The sequence below is a fragment of the Cariama cristata genome, unplaced genomic scaffold, assembly GCF_000690535.1.
Source record: "Cariama cristata isolate BGI_N322 unplaced genomic scaffold, ASM69053v1 scaffold16243, whole genome shotgun sequence".
NCBI lineage: Eukaryota > Metazoa > Chordata > Aves > Cariamiformes > Cariamidae > Cariama > Cariama cristata.
Window position 1 is genome coordinate 34,545 of NW_009610278.1, and position 16,773 is coordinate 51,317.

At 38.4% G+C, this 16,773-nt stretch overlaps 1 protein-coding gene across 1 annotated transcript in view; it reads left to right on the top strand.

Annotated features, from left to right (window-relative positions):
- The window catches only part of CEP162 (centrosomal protein 162kDa), a 43,717-nt gene extending 33,896 nt beyond the window's left edge, over positions 1–9,821 (top strand). Inside the window, exons 22-27 of the mRNA XM_009697835.1 lie at positions 907–1,131; positions 2,318–2,988; positions 3,835–3,976; positions 5,385–5,483; positions 7,241–7,375; positions 9,570–9,821. Coding sequence (XP_009696137.1) covers positions 907–1,131; positions 2,318–2,988; positions 3,835–3,976; positions 5,385–5,483; positions 7,241–7,375; positions 9,570–9,788 — 1,491 coding nt within the window. The 3' untranslated portion in view covers positions 9,789–9,821. The remainder of the gene's footprint in view (positions 1–906; positions 1,132–2,317; positions 2,989–3,834; positions 3,977–5,384; positions 5,484–7,240; positions 7,376–9,569) is intronic.
- Positions 9,822–16,773: the final 6,952 nt, after the last annotated feature.

A 16,773-nucleotide genomic window follows, 5' to 3' on the forward strand; every position in this document is an offset into this window, starting at 1 on the left:
TACTATGTTCTAATAAGCTATTTACCGATAGCCCTTTTAAAATCCTTTAACATTAAAATACTGTTTAGATTTTCTTGGAAAGGGACAGGAGGTCAAAAGCATACGCAAGCTTGCTCTTTGTCTTCTAAGACTCCTGTCTATGTTCAGTAATCCCTTAACATTATGACCACTTTCAACCAAGTTGATTCAAGACTAGGTGTTTAAATTTTACTAGATTCCTACAAGATTCATGAAAACTGAGGGAGTAAAGACCTTAAAATCCATGTTTCTACTGAGGAAAAGTCAGATGGAAGTGGGCCTTTCTGAATTTTAGGAAATGGTAGCTGCAGTTGGTCGGGATGTGGGACAAATGAGAAAGAACCTGTGCGGTATTCTAATGTGAAGAATATCTTATCCATAGATAAGAGGGGCTTGTTATTAGTCTTGCATGCAAGGTGTTAGTTTTATTTTATTGCAGACTCCAAAATAAAAGGCATATAACGTGTTATTGGGAGAATAATTTCAATACTGTTATGAAATATCTCTGTAACAGTTGGAAAAGTAGAATGTGAATGTAAGTCTAGAAAAAGAGCAAGTGCTTTAACAGCATTAAGAGCCATATAGAACCTAAGTGCTAGGAAGTAAATAAAAGGTCCATTTGACATAAGACAATCTGAAGACCAGAGCAATATTTTGTTTAAGATGATATATCAAGTCAGTCAGTAAGAGATGATGAGTCTTGCTTTTCTGTAAACAATAACATAAATGTAAACAATGTAAAAAAATTGTCAACATATGCATCTCTAGTTTTCATTCTTCACCTAGCTTAAGTGGGTGACATTTGTTAACATTCTGTCACTTATTTCCGTTCACTTTTCATTAGAACTTTATTATTTTTGACTTCTGACTTAATTTTCTTTTTGATAGATCAGAGAAATGGAAGGAATTCTGAAAAGAAGGTACCCAAATTCTTTGCCTGCTTTGATTTATGCTGCTGCTGCTGCTGAGAAAACTAATGATCATTCAGCTAAAACAAACACAATTGATTTTTTGGAGAGACGAATAAAAAAGTTAGAAACAGAACTTGAAGGTAAAGATGATGAAGCTAAAAGAAGTCTCCGTACCATGGAACAACAATTTCAAAAAATAAAGGTAAAAATTGAGGACTTGTTGAGTAGTCTGCTCTGCAAGTAACAGTCACAAGGTTGCTCGGGTCTAACACAGAGTAGTGGTGAAAACTAAAGGCAAAGACCATATTCAAGGGAAAAAATATTCAAAGAATTTATAATCAGAATTTCAGTAGGTTTAGCACCCAAGATGAAAAGAGCATTGAAATTGTTAGACTAGTATTGAAACCAAGAGGACAAGTTCTTGAGGTATAATAATTTAATTCTTACAATTCAGATAAGTTCATTTCATCCTGTGGGTCAGGTAGCTGCTTACCTAATTCCTTCTTGTACCAAAGGCTGTCCTTTCAAAGGTCTGCCGACTGAGCATTTCTGCAGGGAACGTCTGGGAACACTAAACATTCTTTCCAAAAATTGCATGGTAGCAAGTCTGAAGACTTGTGTTAGGAAGCATGGAAGTCTGACATTTTACTTCAAGGGAAAGGTGAACTGTGCAGGTGTTTAATGAGCAGGAAAGGAAAGCATTGCCCAGTTGTTCCTCCTTTTTTCCACGTGAGTAACTCATCATGCTTTGGAGGCTGTCCAGGCTATATAAGAAGGGTTAGGTTTTCCTCAGCTCATTAGGAAGAAAGAGTCTGTGTCTCTCTGAATTCGTACTTCTATATTCGTATTTAGTTCTTTTTTTTTATTTATTTATGTCCTCTTAAAATTTAAGATGGTTTTAAAAATGTGAAGTACAATTTTGAGGCATGTGACAGTAATGTTTGCAAACTGACACATGGCAAATACACAATGACAGATTTTTAAAAAATTAAAAGACTTCTTGCTGTACTAAAATAAGATGTTATCTTGCCTATCTCAGTTGGTAACATCTGAAGAGAACTCAATTATATAAAAATGAATAACTTTCTTGTAAATTCAGTTTTCTTTCCCATAGTTACTACACTCATTGTGAGTGGAGGATTACTTTGTAGTAAATGGTCTGAGTAATTCTGCTTTACAGCAGACTTAAGTTTGCTTCATGTGATTTTTTCACTTACTGATTTCTGAACCAATTGAGTAGTGTTGTTAAGGATACACATCAGTATTAGGTCTTGTGAAATCTTGCTTCAGGTGTGCAGAAACTTTAAAGAATAATAGGAAGAGCTAATAATAAAAGTACACTTGAGGAAACTGCTTTTTCTTCCCCTCCTCCCACTCCCCTCCCTTAGATACAGTATGAGCAAAGACTTGTAGAGCTTGAGCAACTACTTGCCTACAAATTTATGAGTGAATCACCAAAACTGACTGGTGATAAAGCCAATTCTACAGAACTTGAACAGGAGCTTCAGAATCTAAAGAAGACCCATCAGATCACTGTTAAAAACCTCCAGACAGAAATTGAAAACCTTAAAAGTCAAAATTCCCAATTAAAACTCAGAAGTAAAAAGGATAATGAAGACTTAGAATCCACGGACAGTCAAATGAAACAAGGTAACACAAAAGACAGACTGTTAAAACTAAATGAAGAACTAGTCACCAAAACCAGAGAAATACAAGACCTTACAAAAACTGTAGAGAAACTTCAAAAAGAAAGGATGATGATGTTGTCTGATAATAATTTGAGAAATAAAACAGGTAATAAGGAAAACTCTACAGAGATCTTGAAAAAGAATACCTCAGCGACAGATAAAAGGAATTCCAGCAACAGTGAACCCTTTCTAAGCATTTTCAATGATGACAAAATATACCAACCGCATACCTTTTCTGATTCTAATCTCTCGGAAGTTCTGCAAGAAAATGCACAGCTGAAAGAGGAGCTAGAAAGATTGTCTCTCGAAATGAGCGAGCAGAGAGTGAAGTCTCAAGCAACACTGGCTTATTCTGAAAATAACGTACGAAGGTAAATGCTCAGCATGTTCCTTTAAAAACCTTGTTAAAGTGTTGGCTGATGCTGGATTGAAGTGACACATTGCCATGTCAGCCATGTGTCGAGCTAGCTTATACTTGGCCAGTGTTCTCTGTAAATTTTATTTTTACTGTTTGGTTTTGGTTTGGGGGGGAGGGGGGTTATTGTTTTTTATTTTTAGAGCGGTGCACTGTCATGATTCTTTCTACAGGCAAACATGGATTAATCCTTCTTATTAATAGTACAACTCGTCATGCTTTTGAGCAAAAAGATGTCACTGTAAATCATTGCATCTTAGATGCTTTGCGTTTGTGTTGTAGAGCGTTAATATTTGATACACATAGTTTCCTTCAAACCAGGGTATGCTTTCAGTGGGATTTACTTGACCAACTGTAGAAACTTTACACTTCACCTAGCCTCCCCTAGATCAAAGTAGAGGAAATGTGGCATATTTAGATTGCAACACATTCTGTCCTAAAATAGATACCTGAAATAGGACAGTTGCATTATGATTTAAAAGCACCTATTTTCTCTCCTTTTTTTTTTTTTTTTTTTTTTTACAAGAGGAACCAAAAAAGATGATCGGCTGCGTTTTCTGTATTCTAAGTGCCTCCAGTTAAGAGGCACGCATCCAGCATTGTAGGCTTCCTCACCTTGTCATCCCTCCAGAGCTGTAGAAGTAATGGTGGTGCTATCTTGTGAGGTTTTGCTATGAAATTTCAAAGACATGCCGCCTTTAAAATTTTTGATATTTTATATGTTCAAATGAGAAACTTTGCTGCATTTTTGAACTATCTTTAGCTTCTTTACTACATCTTCTTTTCCTCTCACTCTGTTCAGGATACAGGAAGACACAGCAGAATACATTGCATCTTTGAAAGCTTCCCATCAGAGGGAAGTGGAGAAGATTCTTTGCCAGCATGCAAAAGAGTATTCTACTTCTAAAGTAGCTGAACTAAACAGCAGAATTTCAACACAAGAGGTATGATACAGTAGATACATTCATCACTTACAGATATCTGTTAAAGTTATTTCTTTCTATATTACTGTAAACTTTATCTTTCTTTGAAGGTATGGTTTTAAAAATGGGCCTGTGCCACTGTATTCCCAGGCTGGCTGAGGTTGGAAGGGATGCTCTGAAGGTCATCTTGTCCAAACCCCCTGCACAAGCAGGGCCACCTAGAGCCAGTTGCTCAGGACCATGCCCAGATGGCTTTTGAATATCTCCAAGGAGGGAGATATCCTGACCAGATCCTCTGCCACCAGGGGTGTATCTTCCTCCTTCCAGACTTGCCCCTAGTCTCTGGGGCCTTGGATTCCTGAAGGCCAGTCTTGCTAGTAAAGACTGAGGTGAAGAAGGCATTCTGTATCTCAGCCTTTTCCATGTCCTGGGTCACCAGGGCCCCTGCCCCATTTATCAGCAGGCCCACGTTTTCTCTAGTCTCCTGTTTGCCACTTGGGTACTTACAGGAACTCTTCTTGATGCCTTTGCCGGTCTCGCCAGATTGAATTTCAGGTGGGCTTGGGCTTTTCTAACCACATCTCTGCATGCTCGGACAGTGTCTCTGTATTCCTCGCAGATTACCTGTCCTTATTGCCACTGTCTGTACGCTTCCTTTTTATGTTTGAGTTTTGCCAGGAGTTCCTTGTTCATCCATGCAGGCCTCCTGGTGTTTTTGCCTGACTTTCTGCTTGTTGGGATGGACTGCTCTTAAGCTTGGAGGAGGCGATCCTTGAATGTCAACTGGCTTGCTTGGACCCCTCCTCCCCCCCAGGGCACAATCCCATGGGACTCTTCCAAGCAGATCTTTGAAGAGGCCAGTCTGCTCTTCTAAAGGCCAGGACTGTGATCTTGCTTTTTGGCCTGCTCCCTCCTCTCAGGACCCTGAACTCCACCATCTCATGGTCGCTGCAGCTGAGGTGGTCTTTGACAGTCACGTCCCCAGCAAACCCTTCTTTGTTCGCGAGTTTAAGGCCCAGCAGAGCACCTCTGCTCACTGGCTCCTCTATCACTTGGATCAGGAATTTGTCATCAGCGCTTTCCAGGAACCTCCTGGATTGCTTGTAGAGAACGTGGGCTCTGTGATTATATTTGTGCATTAAAATTTTGGGAGAAGTTTTATACACGGTATGAAGGTAGAAAGCTATTGCATTCAGATTATTTCAGAACCTTTTTTAACAGAGGAAAGTAACTTGAAGATTGAGACGTAGAGGATTGTTAAATAGCACGCATGCACACGTGTTAGAGGTGGTATTGTTAATACATGCATCACTTATACCTGCAGTACTACAATACTGATTATATTTTTGGTGTATTTTTCCCACATAGGTTTTCACGTGTTGTCATGGGTATTTATGTTAATGACAAACTACTTTTAATGTTTTTGTAGATATTAATAAAACATCTCCAAAAACAAATCAGTGAACAACAGAGACATCAGGAAGCCCTTTTAGTTTCACAGATGCGAGAGGAACTCCTACAAAAAGAGGTATATTTAAATTTGGAGTTGGGGTACTTTATTCTAATAAAAGAGCTTTCATTTTCATCCTTATAAAGCCTCAAATGAGCACAATGAGACAAATGTTAATAATTTATTTCTTCTGTGACTGCTTTACAGATTATTAATGACAGCGATGGTTAAGAGAATCCTGCCTGACCCACATGTTACAGGCTGAGTTCTAGGGGCTGGCATCTAAGAAAATGTAATGGAGTGCCTTTGTTACAAATATCACTGCAAGACTATACAGAGAGAAAAGTCTTGCTTTTGCCCTCCAGCAGGATTGCTGTGCTGCTTGTAAAATACATTTTAAGCATTAAATGGTTAAATAAGTTGAGCTGAAAAAAGAAGGCAACCAAACCGGCAAATGGAATTAGTCATGATAGAGAAAGGCACTACCATTTGTGATAGGATTGAGTCCTCTGTCTAAAATGGTGGTACCTCAAAAAAGGCAAACTTTTTTTCTGAGGCTCCCTGGAACATTGTTATTTGAATACTAATTTCAGAAACGCTGTTTATGGATGTTTTCCATTAACTGTGTAGTTCTCTTGCATAACAGCTTGCATGTAGCACAGCTTTGTATTTAACATAGTTCTGTTACTGGCAAAAGACATGGAGCCCATTTTCTCCTGGGGCTTTTTTCCCCTCATAACATCTTTCCTGCATGAATTTTTCTTGTATTTAGTTAAGTACTTGAGATCATGCATCAGCCCTTCCCTTCAGTGGGGCAACGTAGCAGCCAAGCAGCAGCCACTCCGTTTCACAGACCTTGTCAAACGAAGGCTTCTGCTCCTCTGACAAATGGGGCTGAAATTGGCCCACAGGTTCAAAGCTGCCGGAGTCATGGACAGGCAAAAATGCAATAACACCAGCCTTGTTATTTTAGAAAACACATTAAAAAATGGAAATAATAGTAAGCCGTCTTGGAGTCACTTCTCGGTAAGAGTGACAACATCTTACGAAGACGCGATGCTTGAATTCAGCAGCCGAGCACCAAGGACAGCTGAGTGCTTGAAGAGGGTCAGCAGTTCTCAGATACATTGGGTGAGGGGAGCTAAGGGTTATAACAAAGGACAGAGACTTCAAAGCTTTCGCTTTAGTTTACTTATACACGTTAAGAAAGGAACCAAAAAAGACTTATGATGTTAAATGAAGAAATATCAAGTTACTTAAAATAGGCAAGGAATAAGAATAAACCGGTAGGGCTTTATAAGAAAACTTACCTGAATTTCGGGAGGATCAGGAAATCAGTTGTAAGTCACTGGTAGAGTTGATTTGACCTAGCAATTATTAGACCAAAGGGGGTTTGTAATTGTGTCTGTTAGCAGCGTGTCTTTTCTTAATTTATTCCTTAGATATACTCTGGTACATTTTATATTTTATCTTTATCCAGGGTGTGAGAAGGGATTGTGTAAGAACATCTAATTGTAATATTCTCTATTAATTTTTTTAGTATGTTTAGAAGTATAAAATTTGACTGTGAATAATCACTTCATAACATATTATGAACAGGATTTTTCAAAAAGGACTAGATTTTCATATCCTCAGGCCACTTCTTACAAATGAAAGATCTAAGTCCCTGAGCCCCTGGTTAAGCTTTTGAAGAAAGGAGATTTCTCTTTTATGCCTTCCTTTCTGCAGCTTTTGAATGGAATGATTAAACAACGCAAATACACTTTGAAAGGACTCTGTTTTATACGCTGCTTAACACAATGATAACAATTTTCATCGATCCTCTCAAACTGTAGGTGACGAAATTGTTGGAAGAACTGAGAGAAGCTAAGGAGAGCCAGAGTCCTGAAATGAAACATTTCTTATGCCTGGAAAAGAAAATCAAGCATATAGAGACCAGACATGCAGAAAGAGAGCAGGAAATTCAAAAGGTACACCAGAGTATATCTGCATTTACTTCTCAAGAGCAATTTATCGCTTTTACTGTAACTTTATGGGTTTTGCACAGCCCTGTTCAGCTCACACTGCAGGGGATGAAGTACTTTTTGATACAGCCGTGGTTTTGTCTTTGGTGCCCGCTGATGTGAGCGAATGTAGATACAGTCCTCGTCAGCACGTCCTTGCTGTGGTAATCAAGATTGCTTGTGCACGACTCGCATTTCGGGTGCGTAACTTCCTCACAACCTGATCTCAGGAGGCCTTGCTTTTGCAGAGGGTTGGACCGCATGACCTCTGGAAGTCCCTTGGATCATTCAGTTATTTCATATTTCAATTACACAATGAAAGCTAGCTATTGAAAAATTGATGAGAGTTTGTAGTGCAGAGTTTGTTAAGCTATGATATATTCCTCAACTGAACAGTAATTTTATTTTCTAGTTCTAGAAATCCTATTCAGAAAAGCTGCATTAAAAGTATAGCAAAATTTTGTAGCAGTCTACCACATACTGGTTTTAATATCCAAACCACCAACAAAAAAAAGCCATTAGCCTCCACAAACTAAAAAAATTCAGATTTTGAAGGTTGGATCTTTGTGATACAGCTTCTTGTATCTGACATTTGAATCGGTAAAACAATTTTGCATTGATATTTTTTTTTCCATCTTATTTTATGTCATGGCCTCCATCCTGATTTTTTTATCTATCGGGGGAGCTTCTATCATCTGAAAACAGTTTTCTAGTTCATATAGAACTTTTTTTTTTCTCAACACTTTCATCACTTAAATATATGACCATCTTTCATTAGTGTTTTAACTTAGGTTTTACTTAAATATATGAAGTCAAAGAAGGGCAGTTGGACTGGCCGATCATCAAACCTGTAGTAGTTCTTCATTTGTGGAGTTTATTTTGCGGTTTTGAGGCTAAATCTCAAGGAATACACTTTCATGTACAGTATTGTGGTAGAAGGTTTTATTCTCATACATTTCTACATCAGATATTGAATTTTCTTTCCAAAAAGAGCTGTGCATAAAACAAGTCACTGGATTAAGAACAAACCCTGCTGCCACCGATGATTTTATTAGTTTTGTTCACATTCTGTCTTGCTAAAGGCAACTGTAGTACAGTTAATTTTTTTATGCTATTCATTTGCTTTTGTATTATGTGAGAATTTCTTTACCATTTCTGTAAAGTGTCTGCTGCTGCCTAGCCTGTGATCTCTCTCCACTGAATTCATTGCCTGACCTATAGTGTTTACTATAGTATTTAGTGAGATGTTTTGTAATGTATTTTAAAAATAAAAGTAATAGTATAGGCAACAATTACTACTAAGTAATTTCCTCTTTCCTGGTGCTACTAGCCTTGTTACATATGAAGCTTTTGGTTTTGTTGCCTTAGTTTTGCACCCTTAATCATCTGCAGTGGGCAGAGAACAGTCCCCCAGGTGAATGGTAACAAAATGAACAATGTAGAAAAACTAATTGCTGAAGAAAGAAATAACAGGTTATCCTCAGATTCAAACTACAGACAGTAATTATGACCTTTAAGGGACAGAGTTTTCCTTAAAGAATCTATTGGAATTAATAATGGTGTGGAGATTTTGATACCTTGTGACACTTTTTATTTTGGGTAATTTAATAGGATTATGCCATAGATTCATGTCAAAATTAATTCAAACTTTTATCTGCAGCAGCTTCAGGCCTTTGTTGTCTACAAGATATTTCTGATAATTCATAGAACCTGTGGGTTTTAAAAGTACAATGGCAGCCCAGAACACGTCAGTCAGATTTGGTTTGTTTCTCTTGCAGAGCGTTCTTTTAATTAACACATTTAAATGGTAATTCAAAAGGTTCATTTTGATTACAGAGGGTTTTATGTTACATGCTCAGCTTTGTCTTAAATATTCAAACTTTTAATTGCTGCTTTGGAGAGGGTAAGTTAAATTCTCCTGCGGCTCATTAGTCAATAAGAGATTCTACCCTTCTGTCATTAATGCAACTGTTTAAAGGAATTCATTGCTACCAGAATGATTTTTTTGTAATATTCAGAACAAATTGCTTCCACTTAACGTGAGCACTGGGCTTTGAGACTGAGCATCAAGTATAACGCAGTGGCGTGTTTTTGCAAAGGGGCAGGGCTGGCTGAGTCCTTGCCTAAGAAGTCACAGTGCTGACTTGCCTCTCATTTGCAGGCAGCCCAACGAACGCACCACAGTACTGAAGCAAGGCAAACCCAGGAGGTTGAGAAGTGGCGAAGGCTGGCACAGCGCAAGAATCAAGAACTGGAAAAATTTCGAGTGGAACTGGATTCCATATTAGATGTTTTACGTGAACTGCAGAAACAAGGGGTTGTTATTCCTGCACCTCAGTCCAGTGGATGCAGCGTGACAGAGAGCTGTTGGAAGACGTGATTAGGTAGGAGCTGATTAGAGAAGCAGAATTTTAACATTCAAAGTTATGTATAGAAAATAATATTGAAAATCATCGATGTAAATTGAATTACATTCTGATCTTATCTGGAGTCTTGCTTGTCCAAAGGTATATTTTCATTGAGCAACGCCCCAGTCATATTGTACTACTTATATTTTGTTAGTAATAAAGTTACATGCAATTTTTAAAAAATATTAGGAATATTGAGGTTATTCCATAGATTCAGTTATCATTGAAAACCATTTGATGCTTTTTCGGATACTGTAGAACATGCCTGAATACTTTTAACATTTATTTATAACTTGTCTTATAGTGATTCCTTTGTGAACAATGAGTACTAATGCTGTTTGGCTTGTATTTTTAGTGTATAGAGTTATTATTTTTCACTTGGTAGGGCATGAAAATCCTCTTTTTCCAACCTTTTGCTTCTCTCCCTCCAATTCATAAAACATTCCTTCCCTTAGCTTCAAGAACCCTTTCAACTTTGTGACCGATTGGAGGGCTGGAGCAGGGCAGGCAGTCTCTGGTGATGCTCAGATTCAAACTATTCTCTGTTTACTTTTCAAGTATTTCCCACTGTGCTGGTAAGAATGACAGCAGAGTGGTCTAGCTGAATTGTTGTGGGGCAGATATGAAAAAAGCCTATATAGCAGAGTGTGAGAGCAGTTGTTGGTATCCCTTTTAAAAGGGAAGGCTGTATTGAGTAAGATTTCTTTTTTTTACAATGGCCTGTTCTGGATCTGGCATAGTAGTGTCTTTATAGATGATCCTGACAGAACAAAGAGGCCAGCCAAAGGTGAAGACAAGGTACTAAAGCTCAGACTGCAGGGATATGTTAGCGGGCAAATTTAGAGTTAAAATACTGAGCAAGTTGAAAAAGGAGCTGTAAAAACCTGAAACAACTATAGCGGTCAGGAGTGACAAAGGCAAAGTAGTATGCTTAAGCAGGAATAATCCACTACCCAGGTACCGAACGTGGCTAAACTTTCTGCTGAAGTGACAGGCATGGTAGGTAACCAGCTGGATGTTGGCAAGACCATTGCCTTCTCCCTCTCCTTTTACACCCTGCAGGAGTTACAGATCAAAGTGTTGAGCCTGTAAGATATTAGCTAGCGTAGCAGCAATTCCTACTGTATCACTGACATGTAACTTGTACTTCATGTGCTAAGCTTTTGGTCCCTTGTTTCAAGAAAGAGCTGGACCAACTGGAGGGAAAAGAACCGTCAGCAGTCTGGAAAATGTAACCTTAGGAACCGCAGAACCCACAGGGCTGCCCTGCCCCGGAGAGGAGACTGGGGAGGGAAGATGAGGATGGCCATGACACTTGTCAGATATGAAAAAACCTCCTGCTAAAAGGATAGAAAAAGGAGCAGCAGTAAGTCAAATTAAAGAAAATTCAAGATGGATAGCTATTTGGTGGCTGGAAGGACAGGTTTTCAAATAAATCAGTAAAGTCTCAGCACTGCAAGTCCTTAAGAATTCCACAGCACATATATTGAGGTTGTAGCTCAATCAACTATACTTATTTAAGGCAAAGAGAAGATAAAAGCTAGAATGTGCTCTTCTGGTCCCTGAAGTATCGGTTGAAGGAGCATTTAAGTCAAATGTGAAATAGTTCAGGCCTGTGTAGTTGTATTTATGTATCGTGCTTCTGCAGAGACCAGCAGTAAACATGCATTTTGTGTTATACAAGCATGTGACTGAGCATGCATAAAGAACAAAATAGTATAACAAATTATACCCTGAAGGCACAGACAGTAATTAAGTGCAAGGATTATTTTTTTAGAGGATACACATACACAGACATAAAGTGAGAAAGAGTGTATACACATTATATAAATCGGTATAAAAAAAGGATGGTCAGTTGGCAATGAATACAGTAATCTTGGTTGTTCCATATTCAGATATTTTCAGTATGGATGTTTTGTCCCCCAATAATGAAGTATTAGTGTGTATTCATAAAATGTGTAAATACAGTAATGCTTTGTATATGAAATATCAGCTATGTGTAAATATACTGTATTTTCTTGATTTGGGACTTTTGCAACTGAAAAGGATGAAATTGGATAATTTCAACTTACCCTTTATTTCCTGTACAATTTGCTGTACATGTAACAGTGTATTGTGTGTCACCTGAAGTGTAATTTCTTTAAATTACAGCAAGCCCTGTGTTCCCAGAGAGGGGGCTTGCCTTAGTGGTCATGCAGTTCATTCAAACACCTTTTAAAATTGTTACCTGGTATCTTACATAGTTTGAATTAAATTTCAAATTAAATTCTCTCTATTTTACTGAGCAGGGACAGTATTAGTTACCATTACTGTAAGCGATAAGATGGTTTATACTGTGTTCTCACATGTATTTATGTAGTTGTACACTCGCTGAAGCATGGTCTTTAGTTTTTAGACGTTGCTGGTGAAGGGGGCACAAGACACAGTAACAGACTCCCCCTGGCCTTGAATGGCTGTGGTCACGATGTTCTTTTTGGAGAACTAAGGTCCAAGTTTTAACTTCTCTGCTAAAGTTTTTGTTCTTGACTCTCCAGCAGTCGTGACAGTACAGAAAGGGGAAGATACCTTGAAACGGAACAAAGGCTGACAGAAGTGGTCATTAGCTTTTACTGTATTCCACTGAGGATTTCAGAATTACGTATTCCTCGTGTATGTCTTTCCTCTTCTTATGCCATACTAGTTCATCATGCATTTCCAGGAGGCATCGTAATGGATGGATTAAAAGAATTGTAAACATGGTTTCTTTCAATTGTTGCCTGATGTTTAACTGGAATTCATTTGTTTACAGCAAAGCAGCTGGAGTCTAATAATTTGACTTGTCATGTTTGATGCTTTTAGGAAATCAAGTGAGCAGCTGGCTGGGTGACCCAGTAACCTAGATCACAGAGAAGACATTTGCCTCAAGAGAGGAAAACGGTGTGCAGAGGAGTCAGATCTCATCGTGGCATTCATGGCAGGGACATACGCAGTGCATTCTATTTCAAGTTCTCTGAAATACATGTCAAAATTTTTCATGTAACAAATTAAACAGGTTATCATAGATGAAGACTTTATTTGATAGTACATAATACATTTTGAAGTCTGCCACTCTATCCAGTGTTTAACCTATTCTGGAACAAAGAAAACAGCACTAGCTGTGCAAAGCCAGCTCTGCAGGGAAGGGAGGCCATACATCAAGTGCTGCCCTAACTCTTTTGAACAGAAAGTCCTCTGACAACTTTGAACTGTAGTGTTTGCCTTTCATAGAGCTAACTATGTACCTCTTGTCCAAAAATAAGAAAGCACAGGCCTCCAACTTTTGCTGTGGTTGGAGAACATGTGGTAAAAGGCTCTGGCTCCGTGCTGGCCTTGCTACCTGGTAATACGTGAGCCGACAGAGTAATAAGAGTAATTTAGCTTTGTCATCTTTCACTGCCAGGAGGACAGGGCAGAGTACAAGGGAAAAAAAAAACAAACAAACAAACTTAAAAACCACTTAAATTCCTCCTTTGCCAGGCTTGGGAAGGGCTTTGTGGGGTTCTTTTAATCACAGAGTGACAAAAACATCAGTATTAAAGTATTTGAGATCTATAGCTCAGGTGCATAAATACTAAATTGCATGACAAATACACATCATTTACTTCACCTTTTAGCCTCAGAGACCATATACCACTGGATTTTAGTAGAGAAGTTCATGGTTTTACCTTTCCCTTTTCTCTATGACAAGGCACTTTCTGATTTTACATTGTATTGTTTTGTCTTTTTTTTAAAAAAAAGGTACACACCAAAAGTTTGTTTACACCAAAGAACATTTCACAAATATTCACCTTTGAAAACTGGAATACAGAACTTAACCTGGTATGTTCTTACAGAATACAATACACATTTATGCAAACAAACATTGTAATTATCATAGGGGAACTCTCCACAAAGTTAAATCTACCACAGGTGATGCATTTATAGTGAATTTTGAAAAGAGGCTCTGAAACAGACAGCCCAAGCAGTAAGAAAACTTGCAATAATTCTGTTTTCAAACACCATTAAATTCCAAGTACTCCTTTTGAAGGATTACCCTGGTCAAAACACTTTCTATTCACTTCATAGTGAACCAACTCATGTTGGTTTTCTGGGAAAAGTTGAAAATTTTTAAACTTGTTTGTACAAAGTTGGTTATTACATCAACCCCCTTTCCCCTGAGACAAAACATTGTGTCTATTAGTTCTTCAAAAGGAAAAAGAAAGAAAGAACAGCTTTAAAATAACTGCTTTTGAAGACTGCAGAAAGTTTCTGCATTTGCCTTTGACTCTGCTCTAATGCGGAGGCAGAGCAAAAGTCTGAATCAGACTGCATTGCTGCCACAGTGCTTCTGAAGTCAGGTGGGAGCTGGGCAGTGGGGACTGCCAGGTTATTTTTCTGTAAAAAGCAGTGTGAAGGACTTTATAGAAGGGAGATAAGATGGAAAAAGCAGAAGAACCATCAGGGAAGAACAGAAGCAGGAACTAAACACTTAATCCTGTAAAGGTATCTAACACATGCTTCAGAAGGACCCTAGGAACACAATTCAAATGTGCTGTAAGTTCAGTTGGCATTATCCCTTGATCATTTTATTAAATACCTTTCATCTACGTGTTAAGTGTCACCAGCATCTGTACACATGAATACTTCTTTGTCCCCAAAGTAGCAGTTATGCACCCAAATGCCACAAAGATTTCAGGTAGCAGAAGAAAAGCTTATGTTAGCCCACTGGGAATAGCGAGCTTTTCTTTTTCTAAAACCAGACTTGCATTATTTTGAAATATAGCTTTAAATGCTTTAAAAATAAGCTTCCTTTCTCAATTGCAGAGGAGATGGATTTTACGCAGATTTTCCCCTCATTTAAGCAGCATTTCAGTTTTCAAGCATGGCAAAGGAAAAAAAAAAAACACAACTTTAAAAAAAGAATAGATCAAAATCACTGAAGGCAGCTCACTCATCAGAAATGGGCTATAAAAGCCATGTTTAATAGAAGTCCCAGAGCTTGTTAGCAAGAACAATATTGAGCTTCAGGTCAAAGTTTAACCACCAGCTAGCTAACAGTTGTTTGAGGTGCCTCAGAGCAGTTGCCTCATTCAGAAGGCAGATTTCCCAGACTTCGGAATTTGGGAAGAGAAAAGGGAAATCCAGAGCTACAGCCTTCATACTTGTGGTTAAGTACTTACTGGAAAAGGCCTGCCCCTGAAGCAGCATGCTGGAGACCTACACTGCAAGCTGGGCAGCCGTCCTCATTTATAACACGGTTCACTTCACTCTTCTCATGGGAACTATTTTCAACAATAATCTGCTAGTTTTAAACAGTCTCTGCTTTGCTTTAAGTAAGTATAATCCCATTACTTTAAATACTGGGAAGTAGTGCAGGAGTTACATTTGAAAACAGGAAATTTTGGTATAAGTGGTTTATAGTAAGGGCACAGGAGATAAAATAAAAGAGGTTTCCTGACTCTGTATTCTTTAAATGCACAACCCAGTCATTATTTTTCTATTTATCAGGTGAATTAATCAGCATTTATGTGTCTGAAGCATGTATCAGCAGGCCATCACTACATTTTCACTCCGACACAAACATACTGTATACAAAGCAGGTTAGTTTCAAGAAAACCCAGTTAGGCACAGTATCTTGAGCCCACTGGTTTCATTTCAGTTAAGAGCTTCCTGCAGAGCACTCCAAATCCAGCAAAGGATTTGAACCTGGTTCCTCTGCATCCTATGTGCTTGCTCTGAAGCCATTTGGCCATTAGTTACCATCTTTTGAAGAACGCTGAAACGTAATTTAAGTACTGACTAAGGTTTAGAACCTTGTTCCTTCTTTACAAACTAAAGGCTGAAATTACACCTATTCAATTCCTTAACAAACCTTGCCCTGGGAGAACAGCCATGGTTGCAACATCATCCCAATTGAGTACCAAAAAAAAAATAAAAAATAAAAAATGGAGCAAGCACAGCTCAGCTATGCTTTTGGAGCCGGTCCTGTCAACAACTCCAAGCCTGCTAGCCCTTCACTAGTCAAAAAAGGGCCATTTATGGAGCCAAGAAGCATAAGAAGGTTCAGCCGATAAGCAAAGCATAACACCAACTTAACATCCCACTACCATTTGCATATAGTAACTCTATTCGCAAAAGAAGAATAGTTTTTATCTGATTTCCTGTGATTTAGCTCCTGAATCCTGCACTTACCAAACTGGAAGTTCACATCAGCAATAAAAAAAAAAAGGCAAATGACTGTTTGTGTGTAGAGTACTAATTCTAGGCCATCACTGGACAGCTGTCAGAATGTCACTCTGAAGTACTATCATTACAGGCAACGATTTGCTTTTAACTCAGCAGCAGTCGGTGGTAACATCTTGTAAATACTGTAACTGAACAATTTAATATGTGACGTATTCCTTCTGGAAGCTTTGTGAGGTGGGTTTAACCTACACCGAAAAGCAGTTTGGAATCAGAAACTGTGGTTAATGCTAAGCAGACATCCATTGTGCTGCTCAGTTTCACATGTCCTTCTGGGGAGCGGCAGAAGCTGCAGAACCTCCCCAGGGGCTGCCTGTTTATTCCTTGCCTCAGTCTTAATTTCAGGTTTATGCTTTTCTTGGCCAAGGAGCTTGCTTACACCTCCCAATGCCAGGCTCCAGCCTCACACTCTCCACAAGTTGTTATGGCATCCTTCAGAAGCTGGACATAAGCAGTCATTTAAAAGCAAAGAACAAAACAAACAAAAAAAATCGGGAAGCAAAAATAATGCTAGGCAAAAGGTTTAGACCACAGAAGGCATCAGAACAAAGCATTCAGTGTTTTACTTCTTGTCTAAACCAAGTTCTGTCAGCACAGCCATTCTTACATACAATAAAAAGCACAGGTCTGAAATACCTTCTATCAAAATAGCAGAAGGCCCAGAAAGGCTTTAAATTGGACAATAACAGGAACATTTACCGTAAAGTAAAAGGCTTT